The sequence below is a fragment of the Myotis myotis genome, unplaced genomic scaffold (genome assembly GCF_014108235.1).
Source record: "Myotis myotis isolate mMyoMyo1 unplaced genomic scaffold, mMyoMyo1.p scaffold_m19_p_8, whole genome shotgun sequence".
Classification (NCBI taxonomy): Eukaryota; Metazoa; Chordata; class Mammalia; order Chiroptera; family Vespertilionidae; genus Myotis; species Myotis myotis.
This window is the reverse complement of record NW_023416390.1, coordinates 28099537-28121737: the sequence shown is the minus strand read 5'-3', so window position 1 is coordinate 28121737 and position 22201 is coordinate 28099537. Positions and strand designations below refer to the sequence as shown.

At 42.4% G+C, this 22201-nt stretch overlaps 1 protein-coding gene across 4 annotated transcripts in view; it reads left to right on the top strand.

Annotated features, from left to right (window-relative positions):
- The window catches only part of COL4A4 (collagen type IV alpha 4 chain), a 112602-nt gene that overhangs the window by 72957 nt on the left and 17444 nt on the right, over positions 1-22201 (top strand). For 3 of the 4 annotated variants that reach the window (XM_036320240.1, XM_036320239.1, XM_036320242.1), the window contains exons 30-40: positions 215-385; positions 1016-1159; positions 4081-4188; positions 5049-5230; positions 6055-6118; positions 8533-8607; positions 12008-12115; positions 12731-12838; positions 18583-18654; positions 21330-21458; positions 21550-21663. In XM_036320240.1, the coding sequence (XP_036176133.1) occupies positions 215-385; positions 1016-1159; positions 4081-4188; positions 5049-5230; positions 6055-6118; positions 8533-8607; positions 12008-12115; positions 12731-12838; positions 18583-18654; positions 21330-21458; positions 21550-21663 (1275 nt within the window). The remainder of the gene's footprint in view (positions 1-214; positions 386-1015; positions 1160-4080; positions 4189-5048; positions 5231-6054; positions 6119-8532; positions 8608-12007; positions 12116-12730; positions 12839-18582; positions 18655-21329; positions 21459-21549; positions 21664-22201) is intronic. The other variant, XM_036320241.1, reaches the window with a different exon arrangement.

Genomic DNA, 22201 nt, shown 5'->3' with positions numbered 1-22201 from the left:
AATATTTCTGCCCTTCTTTTTATAACAGCCAGAAAAAAACATAATTAAAGAATGATGGAGAGTTGCTAGTTTTATGTTAGCTGATAAACACTGTTTCACTTTAGTTTCCTTGGCCATAGATACGCGATTTAAGCCAACATGACTATTTTTTTCTGTCTGTGTGTGAAGCCACTTTCCAGCCGTCCTACATTGTGGTCTCTGTGCTTTGTCTCAGGTGCCCCCGGTTGGAAAGGACAGCGAGGAGATATGGGGCCTCCTGGACCAGCTGGGATGAAGGGCCTCCCAGGAGACCCGGGAAGGCCAGGGACAGATGGACCCCGAGGACCGCCAGGAATCCCAGGCCCCTTTGGGGATGATGGGCTACCTGGTCTTCCAGGCCCCAATGGTGGGTAGCACTTCTTCATTATTTTCCTCATTTTATAAACGTGAAACCCACTGCTAAGTAAAGCCTGTTAGGTATGACCACACCAAAGAATGTTCTGTTATATGAGCCCGATTTTGTCCTGCCCTTGGGGACATCTCCCTTCTTCTTGTCCTCTGTATTGATATTTCCAGTAGCAGGATGTTTGGGTAGATGGGGTGTGAGGGCCACAGAATCCTGTAAACCCAGTTCTGCTCAATGAACTGGGTAGAGCTGGTAAATTGTAGGGTCAGGGCTAATGTGCTTCTATGTTGGATGGATCCTCCTCTCTCCAGCTCCGTCCCTCACACAGTTCTCTGAAACCATTCTGGGATCATGCGTCAAGGTTGTTCACTACAAACATAACCTTGAGAAGTAGCCCAAGTAAAGAGCAGTCAGGACCTTGTGTCCTTGGCATACCCACCCAGCAAGACCTGTAGGAAGGCCTAGACTTGAGATCTGTGGTGTGGGAGAGCCTGATCATGGCTGCTCACCTTCAATGCAAACTCAGAGTCAGGTGGGAGTGTGCATCGGGTGGACATTGGGAATGCAGATCTAGGAACCACACTAGCCTTTGCAACGTTTTCTTAAACATTCATGCTTTTATTTCATCAGGACCTCAGGGGCTGCCTGGCATGCCAGGTTTTCCGGGAGAGAGAGGGAAGCCTGGCCCCGAGGGACACCCTGGCAGAAAGGGAGAAGTCGGAGAGAAGGGCTGGCCTGGCTCCCTGGGAGACCAAGGAGCGAAGGGTGCCAAAGGTAAATGCAGTGAACAGCACAGGCATGCAACACAGGTTTGCTTTCGCTGTCTGATCACAACCCATGAATATGACCTCTGAAAAACAAAACGGGACTCTCCTGCAGCTTGGATTCCCTCTCTTCCTCTTGATTCTGTGGTGCTAGTTTTATTTATTTATTTTTTTTGTGGTGCTGGTCTTAGAATTTCAAACAAAATTCATTTCCCTTCCCTCTCAATCTTATTACATAAAACTCCGGTAAATGAATTGCTCTGTTAATAGAAGAAAATGAACAAGTGCTTTGATTTATAGCTATTGGGTTTCAGAGAACCATCTCATCTTTTTATTTTTTTTAATTTTTTATTGTTTAAAGTATTACATAAGTCTCCTTTTCCCCCCATTGACCTCTCCCCAGCTGCACCCCAACCCCGCCAAGAACATGTCCTCACACACACACATACACACACCCCAGTCTGTGTCCATTGGTTATGCTTATATGCTTGCATACAAGTCCTTTGGTTGATATTTTACCCCCTCACCCACCACATTCCCTCATAGGTTGGACAGTCTGTTCGATGCTTCTATGACTCTGGTTCTATTTTTGCTCATCAGTTTACGTTGTTCATTATATTCTACAAATGAGTGAGATCATGTGATATTTATCTTTCTCTGACTGGCTTCTTTCGCTTAGCATAATGCTCTCCAGTTCCATCCATGCTGTCACAAATGGTAAGAATTCCTTCTTTTTTACAGCAGCATAGTATTCATTGTGTAGATGTACCAGTTTTCTAATCCACTCATCTGCTGATGGGCACTTAGGCTGTTTCCAAATCTTAGCTATTGTAAATTGTGCTGCTATGAACACAGGGGTGCATATATCCTTTCTGATTGGTATTTCTGTTTTCTTGGGATATATTCCTAGAAGTGGGATTACTGGGTCAAATGGCAGTTCCATTTTTAATTTTTTGAGGAAACTCCATACTGTTTTCCACGGTGGCTGCACCGATCTGCATTCCCACCAGCAGTGTAAGAGGGTTCCTTTTTCTCTCCATCATCTCCAGCACTTGTTGTTTATTGACTTGTTGATGATAGCCATTCTGATAGGTGTGGGATGATACCTCATTCTTGTTTTGATTTGTATCTCTCAGATGATTAGTGACTTTGAGCATGTTTTCATATGTCTCTGGCCTTCTGTATGTCCCCTTTAGAAAAGTGTCTATTTAGTCCTTTGCCCATTTTTTGATCGGGTTGTTTATCTTCCTTTTGTTAAGTTGTATTAGTTCCCTATAAATGTTAGAGATTAAACCCTTATCAGAGCCTTCTCACCTTCTAAGAAAGGGGTGCAGGCAGGCTCTTGGCTCCCAGATTCTGTTTCAATTATTTTATAAATAAAATAACGTTTTTTGCAAAGAGCCAGATATAAATATTTTAGGTTTTGCAGGCAGTATGGTCTCTGTTGCAACTCTTCAACTCAGCTTTTGAGGCATGAAAGCAGCCAGAGACAACACGTAAAAAATGAACGATCTGTGTTCAAATGAAACTTTATTTATGGAAATGGAAAGTTGAACTTCACTTAATTTTCACATGGCATAAAACGTTATTCTTGTTTTGGAGTTTTTCTTCCAATGATTTAAAAGTGTAAACACTGACCATGGCTCATGGATTGTATAAAAACTGGCAGCAGGCCGGGTGAGGCCCTGGGGCTGGAGTTTGCAGCCTTGAAATGGAAGCAGTTCACTTTCATCTGGTTCTGAGTTAGTCTCCCCCGAATTTCATTTAAAGTAAGAGTTTTCAATACAAAAATTTTGAATGTCAACTGTAATTGAAAAATAAAAGAGTTTTTATTGGTATAAAAATAAAAACTTTGAGATCACTGGTTTAAATGCTCCCATCCATGTTAAATATTTACTTCTACCTCTGAACCTTGAGTCTGCAGTGAGGGAAGGTACCATTTCATTTCCAGTGTTGGGAATGAATACTTGTCAATTTTCAGCAATGAGGTAAACATCTTAAAGCCCTTTGGGCAAATAGCCTCATAGTTCATTCAAAAATTACTTTTACTTCTCAGTTTATTGAATCTGCTATTATTTTGTTTTATTAGCCTGTAAATTATTTATGCAGAATCAGGGAATCAGTCAGTCTTTGCTAGCAGAGATTGAGTGGCGTTTGCTGTGCTGTCATGCTACACAATTATCCCACTAAAAAAGTAAACAATTACGTGAATGCTAGTGATGTGCTGACAAACTGGCTCTCCAGACTAAAATTGAAAACAAGTGCCATGACTTGTAGTGATTGCTGATCTCATGGCATAAATACTCCCGCTGTGGCATAAATAGTCCCAGCATGGCTGGTTTAAAGCTTCCAAAATTCTTGAATTGTTAATAATCGGTTCTCACCAAGCTGGTAGGAACCCACTCTGATGCACTTTACAAATGGACAGTGTTTATGAAAATCAGACAGATATATCATTTTCCCTTCCTACTTTTTGGAATTCTCTATGTAGAGAACCACATTAAGATAAGTGTCTGTTCTTTTAATGTGAAATAAATAATAGAGGGTGGCTAGGAAGGGGAAGATAGGGAACTGGAAAATATGAGATTGGCAATTCACATTTTATAGGATTAAGAGCCATATTTTAGACCTGGAACTTTGCAAGCCTGTCTTTTTTTCACTGAAGACAGACCAGCCTGGTTGAATTCGGCAAACCCTCACTGAGCACTCATTGTCCACCAGACCCTGTTACTGGACCCGTTGGGAGACGAATATAAAAGGCATGGCCAGTCCTTCAGGAAATCAACCAACGTGTTGCTCCTGTGCAATCTGTAAACATGAATACAGTTTAGTAGATTAAGTGGGGATTTGCAAACTGGACGTGAAGTGACTACGGAGGCCTCACATGTGTGGTGCTTGTTTGTTTTGCTCTTGCATAATTAATATCCAAAGGAGAGAGAGGACGCCCAGGAGATGAAGGAGAAATGGCTATAATTTCCAAGAAGGGGGCACCTGGGGAGCCTGGACCTCCTGGAGATAATGGATTCCCAGGAGGAGAAGGTAAACACTCATGTTTTTGAACCATATCAAATAAGTTAGCTTCGCAGATCGCTCAAGCAAGCATGTATATTAGGTAACTTTCCCAGTAACACTGAGACTAGGAAAGGTCGTTTTTTAGACAAACATGTGCACTAGTGAATTTAATGTTTTTTATTTTCTATGCTAGAACTTAGCTGAAGTTCATATACATTTATAGGTTTGGATATTCCAAAGTAGGATCAATCCCGAGATACACATACCATATTGTTCCAGGGTTAAAGTACCCCTATTTTTGTGGCTAGTATTAAAATGAAGAGCACAGAGATGGTCCAAGTCATTTTGACCAGCGCTTCTCAAATTTTAATGTTCATATGAATCCTCTGGGGCGCTTTTATAAGAGGCACATTTTGAATCAGCAGGGCTGGGCCGACCCTGCCTTTCTAACCAGCACCCCCTGCCCCGTGCTGCTGGCCTCAGAACCAGCATGCAACGAGGATCTTGACCTCCACATTTGGGTTCTCTTTCCCAAGTTCAGACTTAATCTGCATGAGACCTGAGTTCTTGCCTTGGCTCTCGCCCTTAACTAGTTGTTAGGGATAAATGTTTGAACTTCTCTGAGTGAGTTCTTCTTCGTTTGTAAAATGAGCTTGTTGGCGCAAATAATCCTGCGCACTGGCTCCTACCTGGGCCATCCTTGAGGCTGTTCCTGGGCAGCGTTTTTCACAGGCAGGGCGCTGAAACCAGAAACCATCATGTTGTGATTTAGGGCAGGAATTAGGATTCTCAATCCCTTTGGCTTTCTCTCCTAAAAGTAGGACCAAGACCCTCAGCCTAGTCCAAGAATTCCTCCCAATTGGTTCTAAAACTTATAACCACACCAGGTGATAAAGGCCATCCTGGGATGCCAGGGAGAAGAGGGGAGCCAGGAAGACACGGGCCACCTGGGCTTCACAGAGGAGAGCCGGGTAGAGATGGGCAGCCGGGGCCTCCTGGACCCCCAGGCCCTCCGGGCTCACCGGGGCTCAGAGGGATCATTGGTTTTCCTGGATTTCCAGGTGATGAGGTAAGTGGCTGCTGTTTTGGAAGGGAAGAAATAATAAAACCTTCTGCTCTCAGGGTGCCGATGAGTCATAGTTTGCCCGTGGACATCATAGCCCTTTCACTGGCTTTCAGAATTCAGGGTTTGGCCAAGGGAAGAATAGAGACTTCCAGAAGGCCATGATGTAACTATGGTTTCTGACCAGTGCCTGCTTCCCATGACATAGGTGACCAAGTCACTTACTCCACCTACTATCCCTGGCATAGTTATAACAGCCCCATAGAGACTCACTCATGACTGCTGATATACTAAAGAGTCATCTGAGAAATAATTGCATCTACAGTTGCAGATATTATAGGTTTTGCTGTAAATACATTGAGTAAATACGTTGAGTAAAATACCCCGTGAGAAGCCAGGAGGTACAATAAGTGTAGTGGCCTTCATCACAACTCTAAAATGTATAATCCATTACCCATCTCTGGGAATAAAATAGACTTTTAAAGTTTTGGGTATGAAGTGATTTCTAGTTATATTTTATTTAGTGTCAACTTGTTGATTTAAAACTTAAAACTCAAGTTATGTGATGCAGTTACTGTTTTGCAATCAAGTATAGAGAATTGAATGCTACCTGTTGGTACTGATACCTCCAATTCTGGAGGAGTTTTATCAACTTTTGAAAACTAGATACATGTAGTAGTATGCTTATAATGCATTTCCAAATTTCTTTGCCACTGCAAATTATAAACACCAAATTGGTTATAGAAAATTATAGCTGGATCATGTCATGCTGGTGTCATTTGTGAGTGAACCCCAATTAAGGTTTTACTTCTGTTTCATTAATCTATCAGGGTGATCCAGGTTTTCCAGGGCCCCCTGGACTTTCAGGAATTGATGGAATGAGAGGACCTAAAGGTATGGTTTGGAAATACAGCAGCCAGCCATTAATCTCATATCCTGGGTGTTTGTAACATTGGGAGCAAGTACCTTTTGCATGAAAAGCAACACACAGTCAAACAAACTGCAACACCCAGGAGTTCTTTTTAGACTCTTCTAGGTAGTCAAACACTCAAAACCCAAGCCGTCCACATTTGTCATCCAGACCTGAGAGTGTCAGATAGAAAGCAGCAAGCCTGCAGGGCACACCAGGCTTCCCCCTCAGGGGGGTCCTTGCAGCTGTCCTTGCAGTGACCGTATCTCTATGAGTGACAGTTCAAGTGCAAGGAGACCAGATCCACACGGTGCACACTGTACCCTTGGCTGAAAACCCCAGTGCCCCTTTAAGGCCTCCACAGGTACAGCTTTTAGAGTCTCAGTTACAAGAGCCACAGTACAAAGGCCAAAGCCATGGCTTCCCATCAGGTATGAATAGTTCACTTAAGAATTCCTGGGCCACATGTAATGTACAATTGGGTTATGGTTTACCATAAGCCAAGGGTCAGCAAATACATATTTTTCAAAGGGCCAGGTAAGAACTATTTTCAGTTTGTGGTCTCTGTCACAACTGCTTGACTATGAATAAAAGCAGCCATAGACAATACACAGGGTCGTGGCTAAGTGCCAATAAAACTTTATTTACAATACAAGCTACAGGCCTTAGTTCACCGTGTGCTTTGTAACACAATCTACATTCTACTTTTATCATGTTTCCAGGAAACAGAAATAGAAAGTTGACCCAATGTCAAAAATGTCCTTAGAGAGAGAATTCATTAACCCTTTCTCCATAGAAACAGAAACAAGCAAATAAACAGAAATCAGGCTATCTACATTGCAATGTTTGTATAAAACCTTTAATATTTTTTACTGTTTTTCTATACTACTGGGTTAGTATTTCTTCTAAACCATTGGGTTAATGTATTTTAAAATCTACTTTAAAATGATTCACCTTTTTAATCCCACTCTCTGTGAATTCAGAGGTTTGATATGAAGTTAGATTATATTTTAATACAGTTAAAAGACACACCTTTTAAAAATGTAAAATACTAATTAATAAGCCACCTAAAAATATCTTCCCCTATTCCAATGATACATGCTTTACCCTTTGACAGATACTACATAAAGAATATGCTGTAAAAACAGACCGTGCCCACATTTATTCAGAAAGAATAATATAGCTCTCTTCTTCTTCGGAAATGGTTACAAAAAGGGAAGTTTTCATATTTAACTTTTGACATTTCATAGCTTCAGGATTCAGAGCTCACTCCTCTTCTACTTCCCTGTAAATTTATCCTAGTCCCTTTGCCTCTCTCAAAGTGCAAGCCTGCTTCTTATTTCCTTCACGGCTGGATTAGGCCACATGGGCAGGGAACTGAAATGCGCTCGGGTACCTGGAACGAAAGGTGTCTCATGGAGCCCAGAGAGGAGACCAGGAGCTGACAGAACCTGGCCCTTAGCAAGTCATGGTTCTCTCTTGAGACTTTTCTGCCATTCTCCATGGTCAGTTTTTCACTTACCTGCCTACCAGCTGGTTTTCATTGCTCTCTATTTGGTATCTTTTCCAGATCTTTCTGGAAATGTTTGGTTGCCTTCCAACATGCTCTACATCAGGGTATTATGATAATCTACATCACGATAATCTTTTTGCTTTCTGCCTCAATAGCAACTACCTCAAATCCTCACTTTTTAATACAACTTCTCAAGGAAAGATTGGCTGACCAGGGATGGGCCAGATTCCTGCTGTTCAAATAATTAGCCACAATTATGAGTAGTGTCAGCTGGGAGAGCACCTTCTACAAGGTGTGGGTGGGGCCTTTCGAAAGCAGGGTTGGTGTCCGGTGTCTGGAAGCCTTCGGCGGCAGTGTGGAATGGCTCTGTGACACTGTGGGAGTCGTTGCTCACAATGGCCTTGGACTGTGCCACCTCTTGTGAAATCATCAATCAAGTGTGACTTTGTGATTTTGTTTTTACAAGAACACTAACGTGAGCTTCCTTGCAGAGAGCTTGAAATGTGGCTACAGCAGCTGAAACTGACAATTTCTTTTTGTTTCGAAAACACAATATCAGGAAATAGTCACACCATGCCAAGGAATTTCTTAAATAGATGCCTACATTTGAAACTATTTTAGGGAATTTAAAAATTTAAACTTATTAAGATTTATAGTTTCCCATGATTGTTATCAATTATAAAATTGTGTGTGTGTTTAAATACTACATCTTGCATCTATGTTTCCATTTATTCTTATGTAGAAAAAGAAAAATTTTTTTTCAAAAATCTTTTCCTGGAATATTTGAAGATAGACTATAAAGACAAATATCAGAGAAGTTATTAAGTTACTTGTATGAGACAAAATTAAATTCTCTTAAATAATGTTATGTGCATTTTATTATAGGAAACAAAGGGGATCCTGCAAGTCAGTTTGGTCCACCCGGTCCAAAGGGTGAGCCAGGCAGCCCTGGATGTCCAGGTATTGCTACATATTTTTCTTATTAATCCAAAAAGAATACATTTGGTTTGAAAGCTAGAACGATTACTTTATCCTCTGAGTCAGCAATGATTATGTTAGTATTTTCTTCCCTCTTTGCCACTAAGACACATGTCGGAAGGATTATGTACAAACACAGCATCACATCCCTGGCTGAGAAGGACACTAGGATTGTACCCCGGGGACTCACAATCTTTTCTAACCATGGCTCCCAGGACCAATGATGTTGACATGACAGTACAATCAGGTGTGCCCAGATTTTGACAATGATTATTGAAAGCAATTGAAACTTGGACTAGTTTGCAGTCTCTCTAATTAAAATGATACATCAGCAATAACCACTCACACTGAGTACAGCTGCAGGTTCTCATTCAGCCCTCTCTTTCCTACTCAGAAAGGCGTATGTGAATGCCAGTGAGATATCACTGCTAAGATATTGCTAAGATATCACTGAATTGATCATTTAGGAAATACCAAATTTACCAAAAACCAAACCAAACAAATGTAAAACCTCATCACCGGTGACAAATCTAAGTTCTTCAAAATAGTACCTTCTTTGTCAGTAACAACAGATGTATAATCCCTCTGAACAGACAGATCAGTGAGTTCTTGCCCTCCAGTCCAGGAGGCTTCGGTTGACAACAATAGCTGACCTGCAGCTGACAAAAGATGCACGCTCTTCCTTAGTCATTCAACCATAGGCATTAATCTTAAGTCATCAATCAGACAAGTGTACAAAGATGCGCCCACAAGGATATCCATTGATTGGAAAGAACAGGTCCATCATAGATGGTTGGTTACATAACCTGTCCACTGCCAGGTTGGAAGCCAGGTTTGTATTTAGATGGGTCCCTTGTAAATTAAAGCCTCTCATATTAATATTTTTGCGCACTATCTTGAAATTCTCTCTGGCAATAGGCATGTTTTATTCCATAGAACAGAAAGAACATCTGAACAGAAGTTTATGGGAGATTTTATTTCTTGGTTGTTATACCACATGATTGCTCAAATGGAAGTCTAACAGAAAAACTAGCGATTATAATGTTTTCATCTTGCATTCTCTCTCATATGGGTCTTTCATCTCCAACGTGGTCAAATATAGTTCATATTTTAACAGAAAGGTATATCCTAAGTGTACATTTGGAGAAGAAAATAGTTTTAAAGTTAGCGCTATGAGGGTTCTTAAGTGCCAGAGTGAAAGGTCTCAGAAAGGAAAATTAGTGGTTCAAAGTCACCCTTATTATTACAGTGCATGGGGGTCTTGGCAAGTTGCTTATCATCTCTGAGCTCAGTGTCCTCACCTGTAAATTGGCCCAATGCTCATTGTAGGATCATTCAGAGGATCAAATGAGATTTTTGGAGAGCAATTTGTAAACTGAAAATTGCTACACAAATGTAAAATGTCATTGTCACCATCATCACCAGTCAGCAAAGCATTAGATTTTTCTATAGTTACTGGTATCTTTATGTGAACCCTGAAGATAGTAAAATTTTATAAACTGAAGGTAGTAAGATATGGAGCCCTTTGATATTACCTAATATTCTAATTCAAAAATCATAAATCTGAGTTCTTTGACACTTAGGCTAACTTTTTCAAGAAAATTTGCCTTGGCATAACGTCCCTGGTCTCCTGTGGTTAGCACCACTTAAATTGTTCCCTATCCTGTATGCCATAGCTTTAGGTTAAAAATTTTTAAATGACATCTTATGTTATTTACCAGCTCAGAGTTTACCTACATATGTGATTTCCATCGACTAGAAAGAGCTGCATTGAATTTGAATGAGCCTAACGAGATGCCATAGGGCTGCTGCTGTCTCAGGGGTTATGTAGGATTTTACTGGGTCCAGTTCCATCGCCCCTTCAATTCAGAGAGAAAACACAGTAGCGATGAACTCAAACATTCTATTCATACTACAGCTGTGATGGGGAGGCAAACCTTTCACTACTTCAGTTTTTTCATGTGGAGATGAGAATAATGCTGCCTTATCTTCACGCCAGGAATGTTTTCAGGGTAAAAAAATAACAGAGAGAGGCTCAAGGTCTTAAATTGGTCTGGGAACAGGTATCAACTAACATAGTCTTGTTTCATGTGTGTTATAATAAATAATGACTATGCCCTCACCGTGGGTTTGTCAGTACAGAACCCTAGGTTTTATTTGTGGCTACAACCGGTTATTTTTTTAGCACAGACTGTTAGTTTATCCTATGAATATGAATTGTATTAAAATCACACATTGGAAATAAACATATGGGGAAATGGTTATCTTCTCTAGTAATCAAAGAAGTGTAGCTTAATGTAAGTCTGGAATATTATTTCATTCTTACTAAATTAGCAAGAAAATAAACCAACAGCCTAAAAAGGCCTCGGTGAGTGCCTGCCCTGCTCTTGGACATTCGAGAATGAGTGTGGGTGGGTCTGTGGGGTGGAGTGAGTTGGTGGAGCACTTGTCCGAACCAGTTGGCAATCTCTATCAAGAACCAAATGCTGAATGGTCTGTGCTAGAAGCCTAGAGAACAACTGAACTGTTCTTTTCAGCAAATCACTGTCCTGAGAAAGGAACTGTAGTAGATTTTTTTTTAATATATGAGATATATCCACCAGATGCCATGTGTGCTTCTGGAATGGAACCCAGTGTGGACAAGCCAGCTGTGAAGGACATTAAGGGGATAGTTGGGGGAATTCAAGAATGGAATTAGTATTAGATTATATTAAGGATTGCTATTAATTTCCTTGGCTGTGATGTTATTTTGCCCATGTAAGGGAATGGTATTTTTCAGACATACCTCCTGAAATATTTAGGGATGGAATTCCATGATGTCTGTGATTTACTTTAAAATATCTCAGCATTTTAAAATAAAGAAAAAGACCCAAAATGTTATGTTACCTAGAAATTCTACTCCTAGGAACTTTTCTAAGGAAATAATGTAATAGTAGAAAAATGTATTAAAGATGTATAAAAATCATGCATAATAACAAAGAGAAAAACACTTGAGTGGCCAAAAGTAGGAAACATTTGCATTAATTAATTAAATTTAGGTGAACTCAGTAAGCTATGAGCCAGTCACTTAAAAACAAGAATTAGGAAAATGATGACAAACTTGGAAAATTACTTCTGATTCAATGCCAATTTAAAAAATCAGAATATAAAATTCTGGGTATTATTTGCAATTTGTATACATATAAAAATTGCTTAAGGTGGTGGGATTATAGGTGTTTTGTTTTTAATTTTTCCTTAATGTTATCTTCTCAATGGGGAAATTGTTAATATAAAAAAGTAAGACTAGAAAAGAATAACAAGGGCTGAGTTGGAGGTTTTATAGATTCACCGTCTTGAAGAGCATCTACAACCACTCAGATTTTTCATATCTTTCTTTGTTTAGGGCATTTGGGAGCTCCCGGAGAGAAGGGCTTGGCCGGTGTTCAAGGACCCAGAGGACCACCAGGAAGGCCAGGACTGCCCGGCTCCTCCGGACCACCAGGGTGTCCAGGTACCTTGGGAAGAAGCCTGGAACCTTCCCAGACACCTATCTATCTCGTGGTGCATCAGAAAGGACCAGCCTTCACTCAGACCTGGGTTCCGCTCTGGTTCTGCCATTTCCCAGACCAGAACTTTGAACTAGTCATCCAAACTTCCCTATTCCTTCCTTACTGTCAGTTGGAGCTAGTCCTCACTCCCTGGGTGGTCTGGGAGTAAAACTAGGTCAACACCTATAAAGGGCCTAACAGGGTGCCAGGCACAAAAGGATGGCGCTCCTTTCCCGCCTTTCCTAATTTACCTGTCATTCAGGATGCTGGCTTCTTTTTTCTCCTTTAGACTTAAGGTAAATATCACACATACATGACAGCATTGTAAAGGCTCCTCTTCCTGCCGATTCAGAATAAAGTGAGAGTAGAAATCATAATTGGCAACTTTAATTGCTCAATTTTTTCCTTCTGAGCTTAAGTGTATTTTTTCTCCCTAGAGTCAGGAGGCCTAGGAAGAAAAGTAATAAAGCAGTGTTCCTGGTTCAAGTGCCTCATATAATAAGAACATAGATGACCCTCCCAGTTAATGTAGCTCATGTGCCATCTGGGTGTCTGCAAAACCTCCCTGTCATCCTCAGGTGATCAAGGGATGCCTGGGCCAAAGGGACATCCAGGAGAAATGGGGGACCCTGGACCAAGAGGCCTCATGGGGTATCCAGGGACACCAGGTTTTCCGGGAATACAAGGTAAGTCAAAGAGGAATCCTTGCCCATCAGAAAAATCCAGGCCGCCGAAACCGGTTTGGCTCAGTGGATAGAGCGTCGGCCTGCGGACTGAAAGGTCCCAGGTTCGATTCCGGTCAAGGGCATGTACCTGGGTTGCGGGCACATCCCCAGTGGGAGATGTGCAGGAGGCAGCTGATCGATGTTTCTCGCTCATCGATGTTTCTGACTCTCTATCTCTCTCCCTTCCTCTCTGTAAAAAATCAATAAAATGTATTAAAAAAAAATATATATCAGAAAAATCCAGGCCAATGAGGGCAACTGCGTAGTGGCTCTCCAGCATTGAGTGACATTGCTCCTGGTCATGGCCCTTCCCCACCAATGTCATCAGCCGCTGCCTGTACTTTCTCACTCAGGGCTCCAGGCAGTGCCCATCTAGCCTCCTGACCTGCCTCCTATCAAAATGATGCTGATACCATCTCATTTTCCAAGGCATTTCCCCCAGTGTTTTCCATAATGTTCAGGCCTATTCATTTATTCTCTCCTCAGATAGTTAAGCTCCTACTATGTCCTAGATTCCAGATACTCAGTACCCAGTTTGGAAGAAAATAGACATGGTTCCTCCTTTATGGAGCTCACAGTTGAGTAGGAGAGACATATATTAAATATCTATGTGTAAATAAATATGTATTTACCAGTTGTGATAAGTGGAAGGGAGAGGGGGGAAAAATAAGATGCTATGGCAGAACTAGAATTCATTACCTTTGTTGATGAAGAAACATTTTTCCTGGTTGAATTTTTCGGTCTTTAAAGATGGGTTATAATATAGGTCTGGTTAATATAACATAATGCCATAGAATTATATAATTGATTTTTAACAAATTTCCATTCCTTCTCCCATTCATCTATGGTACTTACTTCTCTTCAGTTCATTGCTTTCATTTTAGATAAAATATTTTTCCACTGGTATTTTGTGTGTACCTCTAGCCTAATAATACTTACATTGTATAACATTTGTTTGTTTAGAAGTTTTTCTCACCAAGTGATTTTTTAAAAAGCAAGGACTATGTTTATATGCTTGGCACTCAGTAGATACCCAATAAGTCTATTGGTTGGTTATTGTATTTTTAAATTTATGAATAAATTAATAAATGAAGGAATGGACAATAGAAGAAGGAACATCTGAGCTAGTAGTAATGAAGATGAGGGTTTTCACCCCAATCAACAGTTGAAGGTTCAAGCCTTACTTGATAGATTTCTGTAACCCATCTTTCTCTACCTCCTCCTTCTTCTTTTCCCTCCCACTTTTTCCATGATTAACCACTTCTTCTGTATTTCCACTTCTTCCTATCCTCCAAGTTCAGTAAAATAGTAAGCATTTTCGTGTCTTGGTGCCGTAACAGTATCCACCCAGTCTGACTAAAATGACAAGGCTCAATCTACTATTGTTGATTCTTCCTTCCCTTGAATTAGTTTATTACATAAGTTCAGTATATGTTATATTAAAACCTAACATCTAATGAATTTGATAGAATAAATATTACTTGAAGGTAATCTCTAATCACATCATAATTCTGTGCTTTGAAAAAATAAGTTTGTTAAGAAGAGAAGGTGAGGAAATAAATATATCCACTCAAGTATTCAGTGTGCAGAAGGATGCTGCAGTGCGCCTCCCGACCACGTGGTGGCACTGTTTCACTGTGAACCGCCTATTGCACAGCCAGTCTTAAAAAGAAACAAAACAGTGAAACAGATTCCTAAAAATTAGAACTCCGACCGTCTAAATCCATTGTTGCTTTTTATCATGCTGGTATAAAATTGAACCACACTCCAGCAGAAACACTTTGAACTGCGAAATTAAATATTTGAAGTATGTGCTAAATAAGTCAAGGGGCCCGATTTTCTTGTTTGAACAAACCAGCTGCTGAACTCAAAGTTGTTTGCTCTGCTAGAACGGGCCATATGGATTCTGAGTCCTGCTTGTGTTCAGTCAGATTTAAACTTTAACTTAAACATATGCTGAAAATGGCTTGGTTCCTAGACTTAAATTTCCAAGTACACATGCCCTCGACAAGGAAGACGCTCTGTTCCTAGCTGGGCGTTCATAGAGGATTGGCATAATGGGGACTGAAAGACAACTTCGTAGCATGACAAGGACTCATTTGGTTGGGTTATTTTGGTTGGTGGCAAGTAAAATATTTCATAAGAAATAAAATACCTTTGAGTATCTTTTATCAGCCAACTAATATTTTCTCTCCCTTTTTACAACTAGAGTGTTCTCCTCCTGCTCACCCCTACTGTCCCCCCCCCCCCCCACACACACACACAACACTTGCCATTCTGGGGGTGGATCCCTGTTCTGTCAAGTTGGGGCTGATTCTCTAGGTTCCTCATTATCTTATCCAGCACTTGTCACTAAGCACATTTGGGGACTGACGCTCCCTGGGTTAGGAGATCATGTCTTATGCCCTTGTGCATTTCTTTAGTAGAGACTAATCTATTTTCTGAATTTTGGAAAAAAATGAAATTGTATTTCAGAACCTGTTTTGATAAGTTTTCAACTCTGCTCAACTGCTATTTATAGCCATGAAGGTCTCTCTTTCCCATCAGCTTTAACATTAGGGTGACCAGCTGTCCCAGTTTGCCTGGAATTGAGGAGGGGGGGGGGTGTGTATGTCAGGCTGTGGAACTTCCTGTGTTAGAACTAGGAAAGTCCCCAACAAATAGGTCCCCTATTAAAAGTATAAACCTGTGTAAAGGCTCTTGGAGACAGAAAGTGTTTTCGGCTCTAGGACAGAAGAAAACCTACAAGTGGAGATTCAGTGACAAAGCTGTTTGACTTGGAGGCTAGGGTGACAATTATGGCTGGAGGCTGGAGTGGAGGGTAGCCCCTCTGACTGGAGGGAGAGCCCCGCCTGTGAGTGCAGGGAGATGCAGCCTTAAGTGATGGTTGTTAGCCGAAGCCGTCCACAGAGGTGAATAAAAGTCCTCATTATCAAGGAATGTGCTTTGTTAGCTTAATTGCCTCTCATCTGTACTGTATATATTTTATGCATGAACAACTTTCTGATTTAGAGATGAGATTGATAAAAAGCTTTCAGTAAAAAGGAAAAATTGCCCTTAAAACCCTACCCAGATGTAGCTGCATTCAATTTAGAAAGATAACATTGGGTCAGATAAGGGTCGGACAGTTCAACAATGGCGAGGGCCTGGGATTGTGACAGGCCAGGATCTGGACGTGTTGATGTGACAATGGAGAGTTGGCAGAAGCCGGGGCATTCCACCCCCAGCCAGCTCCCCCAAGACATCAATCTTGGTGGCTTAACCCAGAGATCAAAACACATGGAAATAACAAAGTAATCTTGAAATTTATTATCATTTCAGATAGATTGCAGTAAATATCTAGATTTGGCAGATGAGGAAGGTCTGTGTGTTCTTTTAGTGCAAACTTGGAACATTGGCTCATAAATAGGAAAGATGATTAGAAAATAAACTAAACCAGAACTGTTAAAAGTATAAGGAAATAAGATCTTTAAAGAAAGTAAGGGTGTATTCCCAAATATATCTTTTGGGGGGTGCAAGAGAATATGGCTTATTTGTACCAATCTAAAGTTTATTTTATTTTTTATTGTATTTATTGGGGGTGACATTGGTTAATAAAATTTATATTGGTTTCATGTATACAATTCTACAATAGATCATCTGTATATTGTAATGTGTTTATCACCCCAAGTCAAGTTTCCTTCCATCACCATTTACCCTTCATTTACCTTCCCCAACCCTAAAGTTTAGATTTTAAAAATAGAATGACTGTGTGTTTCAAGTACTGACAATAAATAAAATGGAACCAACTAACTTCTATCTTCTAATAAGTCCACAGAGAACTTGCTTTTGTGAACATATAATAGTTAGCACTTGAATTATTTATATACAAATGGATACCTCTAACTTCCCCAAATCTTACTATAAATCTATCACAGAAAGATGAGACATGAAATAGAAATGGTAGTCCACTTCTTTTTAAAGCTTTTTTCCCAACTGTTCAATCCTTCCCCCTCCACGTTTCACATTTTCTCACTCACTCATTGGTTTACTCACTCATTCAATGAACATTCATTGAATATTTACTGTACGTCAGGAGATATGCCAGGTATACAGATAGAAAGATTAATAAGATCTGATCTTATAATCAATTAATTTACACCAAATAAACCAGTTATCCAGACATGATTGTTGTACAGCGTGAGCCTACCATAGGGCATCATGGGGTTCTCTGTGGGTGTCATGGCATAGGGACGCGCACTTTCTGGGTGTTAGTCCTATAAGCTGAGGCTGTCAGTATCACAAATCCAAGGGATGTGACCATAAGCTGAGTGAATGGCTGGCTGTGCACTGAGGGGCTTACAGCCTTGGATGAGAATGAGCAGCTATTGGCTGGAAGAACCATTAATGAAAGAGGAAGGTTACCAGGCATGGCCAGGGGCTGAGGAGAAGATTCTTTCCCTAAATTAATCAGTGGAGCAAGATGTGTGTGAAGCACATGGCAGAGGGCTCAGTACCTGGAATGTTCTGTACATATTGATTACCTTCTTTCCTTCTTCTCTCCCTCCTTTTCTTCCCTCTACTGCCTTCCTATAAATCTATATATTTGCGTACTGTAATATAATGTACTATATAATATAAACATATTTTAAATATGTAGTTTATATATCTATATATTGATAAATATATAGTGACAACTTAAGTAAAGCCAGGTCAGCAGATGTCTCCTTAGAGAATAGATGTCCGATAGAAGATTGTGAAAGAAGATGAAGGTGTGAATGAGATCCTATCTAACTGCAGAGAATGAAGTTTCAGTGGTCATCATGAAATACATTTTGTTTCTGAAAAGAGGCATCAGAATGATTCTCTTTGAAACAAGTGGTTGCAAAGAAAGAGCTGCAGCCAAACTTGACCTTCAGGCCTGATCTTTCTGAGCAGCAGTTATTTAAAAAAAATTAGAGAGGGTATATACTCCCCAGTATGCCCCAGGCCCCACCTGTCTTTATTGTCTTACTTCATCTACCTAACTAGATCCTGCAGAAATGGGAATTTAAAGACCCTAACTGACCTAGCTGATTTGGCTCAGTGGACAGAGCGTTGTCCTGCAGACTGAGGATCCCAAGTTCCATTCTGGTTAAGGGCACATGCCTGGGTTGCAGGCTCAATTCCCAGTGCAGAAGGCAGCCAATCAATGATTCTCTCTCATCATTGATGTTTCTGTCTCTCTCTCCCTCTCCCTTCCTCTCTGAAATCAATAAAAATATTTTTTAAAAAAGTCTGGTAGAGTGGAAAGATCCTGAACCTAGGAGGAGGGAGGCCTGGGTTTGCTCCCATCCAATCTCCTCATCATCTAGGATGATTTTATTGTCATAAAACTGAAGGTCACTGCCTACACCATGATCTAGTAATCGTAGGCTGTTTTTGGTCAGAGAGGAAGATGGTCCTGAAATGGTCATCAACTCACAGCAGTACTTTAAAGCCAAAGAAATGGGTGTGTTAAGCAGTCTTGGCAGAAAATGTTCATCAAATGAATGATAAATAATAACTACTGGCATGGATTCAGCCCTGATAATGGTGTGTAGACTGTGAGATCTCGTGGTTCCCACCTAGAGAATCTGTCCATCTCTATCAGCAGGCCCCCCTCTGAGAGGTGCCTGGGAACCATGGCCAGTGAAGTTCAAGGGCTGGTCTCCTCCCGGGGGTCACAGGCCTGTGATGTGTTGCAGGTCCCCCCGGGTTACCCGGCCTGAATGGCTTGCACGGTTTAAAGGGTCAGAAAGGAACCAAAGGAGCTTCAGGTAAGAGGAAACCCTCCATGAGAGACTTACCTGCAATCAGTGGACCTCTGGTAGGTATCTCCTCACTTCTCACAATGTGGGTTGTGACACAAGGAAACTGGCTTAGCACAGAGACACAATATGGGACTCATTTTAGTGCTGAAGATGACTTATATGAAAAGGACACTTGAGAAAACCCAAAGTAAGAGGGGATGGTTGGTAACAGTGCCTTTTGTTGATGTTGCTTAGGATGATCTCTCTACTAAAATACACTGGGTAATTGCTTAGGTGGGGCAAGATTTCACAATGTTATGAAGAACAAATAAATAGTCCAGATTTCTTTTTGTCTTGTTTTGTTTTAGGTGAAGTATTGCCAAGTACAACCATGTGGGTCTCATTAGCACTTTTAGCATCTCTCAAACAGCCTGCTGCTGAAACAAATTACCTGAACAAATTACTGTTACTTTTGACATAGCAAATAGATAATTATCAACAACTGCATTTTAGTTTGTTCTGGTATCTTACCTAATAATAGACAAACATGTAAATTGACCATCCTTCTGATACATTCACCAGCCAATCAGGAGAGTATGTGAATTAACCCAACAAAGATGGCCGTTAATTTGCATACATAGGTGCCCAGTGGCCTGGGTCCCAGGAACATCATCAGCACCCAGGTCACTCCGAGGTAGGCCCCGTGTGGGCCCTGAGCAGTGTAGGAAGGGCCTGAGCCAGGGGGCTCCTGGGCAGGGGCAGAGCCAGCCATTGGAGCTGCGGGGGGGGGGGGGGGGGGGTCCTGCCCAAGCCTAAAGCCTTAGCCAGAGGCGTTAGGCCTGGGTGGGGGGGGAGCCGGCAATCGGAGGGGTCTGGGGGTCCCCTGCCCAGGCCTGACGCCTCTGGCCGAGGCGTCAGGCCTGGGCGAGGGGCCGATCCGGCAATTGGAGGGTGATGGGGGTTGACACCTTTGGCTGAGGCGTCAGGCCTGGGTGGGGCACTGAGCTGGTGATCGGGGGGAGATGGGGGTCCCCTGCCCAGGCCTGATGCCTCTGGCTGAGGCATCAGGCCTGGGCAATTGGAGGATGATGGGGGTCAACACCTCTGGCTGAGGCATCAGGCCTGGGCAATTGGAGGATGATGGGGGTCAACACCTCTGGCCGAGGCATCAGGCCTGGGCGAGGGGCAGAGCCGGCGATCAGAGGGTGATGGGGGTCGACACCTCTGGCTGAGGCATCTGGCCTGGGCAGGGGGGCCAAGCTGGCAATCGGTGTGAACTACAGAGGAAACACCTGTTCTGACCGCTCATTGGCTAAGCTCCCTGTTTGCCACTGGTAATATTCTTAGTAACTTGGGTAATAAGAATCCAAAAAGGTGATCTAGGGTTTTTCACCACACTCCTGGTGAAAAAAATAAAGTCTGCTGCTGGAGGGCTAAGAAATGTCATATCCTGCCCTAGCCGGTTTGGCTCAGTGGATAATGCCTCAGCCTGCTGACCACAGGGTCTGGGTTCAATTCTGGCCAAGGGCATGCACCTAGGTTGCAGGTTCCTCCCTGGCCAGGGCCCAGGTCAGGGCTCATGCAGGAGGCAACCAATCAAAGTGTCCCTCTCACACTGATGTTTCTCTCTGTCTTTCCCTTTCTCTTCCACATTCTCTAAAAATTAATGGAAACATATCCTCAGGTGAGGATAAAAGAAAAATAATAAAGAAATGTCATATCCTATGAAAGACTCATCTTGAAAATACCTAAAGAAAGTTGTCATTTTTTCATGGTGAAGGGACTGGAGTCCATGTTGATGAAAAAACCTTGGTGGCTGAGGTGACTGGCAGTGGCTGCAGCAGTGGGGTGATGGGGATGGTGCCTTCCCCTGATCAGCCCGGTCACCTCCCACAAAGGGAGGCCAGACTGCGGCTTAGACCCTCTCCCCAAGGGGAGCAGGGAGCAGGCCTAAGCCATCACTAGGACATTCCCTGAGGGCTCCCAGTATGTGAGAGGGGGCAGTCTGGGCTGAGGGACACCTCCCCCATGCACGAATTTCGTGTACCGGGCCCCTAGTTTTAATATAATGCACATTTGTTGCATGACTTTCTCAGAAAAATAGCTTACCATCAGACAAGGTAGCTGGAGTCAGACACACAGATTTGAGGGACTGTGGGAAAAGGGTTGAATTGCTGTGCTGCTAGATTTGAGTCTGTTGAATCTTTATACAGTTTAGAAGGCCAAGAAGTAAAATTTGGGCCATGTAGGATTCATTTAGTGGCTGTTCTAAATAGTCTGATAATATGTGTCCCCTCCAAACAACCAATGATGCTCTGTCTTTTCAATGTGAAAGTTTACAATAATTCTATTTACATGTCAGTTTCCACCTTCCATTTCAACCCAGTTTATTCATAATTGCGCATTGTTGGATCTCATCTGTTTTTACCCTTTCCATTGTAGAGGTTAGACAATTGGTATTGGCACTGGGTTGTTTTTTTAAATATGGAAAATAATTATAAAGTAATAATTATAAAGCCTATGGTTGACCAGTATGATGGGTTTTAAGAGAGTAGATGGTCACCTGGGAAACGTATGCAGCCATTTGGGTCACCATTGAAGCTGAGGTTGGTCTCAGCAGAACCAGCTGCTTCCCGGTCACACCCCGACCACTGGGACAAACAGGGAGAAGACACAGTGCTAATGCTGTCTTCTACATTAAGGTTTGAATGAAATGGGCCCACCCGGCCCAATGGGAATGCCTGGGCTGAAAGGGGAGACAGGTGACCCCGGGAACCCAGGAATTTCTCCTCCAGGCCTTTTTGGAGAAAAAGGTCCGCCAGGCCCTCCAGGTAAGAAGCAGAATGCTTTGACCCCCGCCCCCCTCCTGAATCAAAATTTCCAAATATGATGAGGCTCACATCTGGACATGTCCATCCTCAGGGAGACCTGGACCTCCTGGTCCTGCAGGTGCCACAGGAGGACCTCCTAAGTGTGATTTTCCTGACCCCGGTCCGCCTGGAGATCAAGGACCTCCTGGCCCCGATGGTCCAAGAGGTACGGGAAAATCCTGGCAAAGGTTGGTGATGCCCCTTTCCTGAGATGCTGCCAGCTCTGTAGGGAGGGAGGACCAGAGGATGGCAGAGGAGAAGCCCCTTAGCAGCCCCGTTATTTGGGCAGATGGAAAGGTGGGGGGGAGGGGGCAGCGGTGGGCTGGCAGGACCATACCCAGGAGAGCCCAGGCCCCTCACTCTTCTATGACACCCCATCAGACCACCTCTCTGTGAGTACAAACTCTGAGTCAGAGCAAGCCCTTCCCATCACCAGCCCGACGTTGTGTGCAAGGCTGTAGCAGGGGTAGGGATCTCATCCTGCCTGTGGGTGTCTGCACCTGCCCCCTAAACCTCTGCCACTGGCCCAGAGTGACAGGGCCCAGGCCTGGCGTACACACAAAGACAGAGCTCTCCCTGTGCTGCCCACAGTCCATTTAGCTCCTCTCATCACTTCCCAGGGACAAACTCCAGCAAGGCCATATTTAACCAATGAGTGGACCAGAGCTGGGCAGGGAATGGGGGAAGAGCGTGGCTCAGTGCAG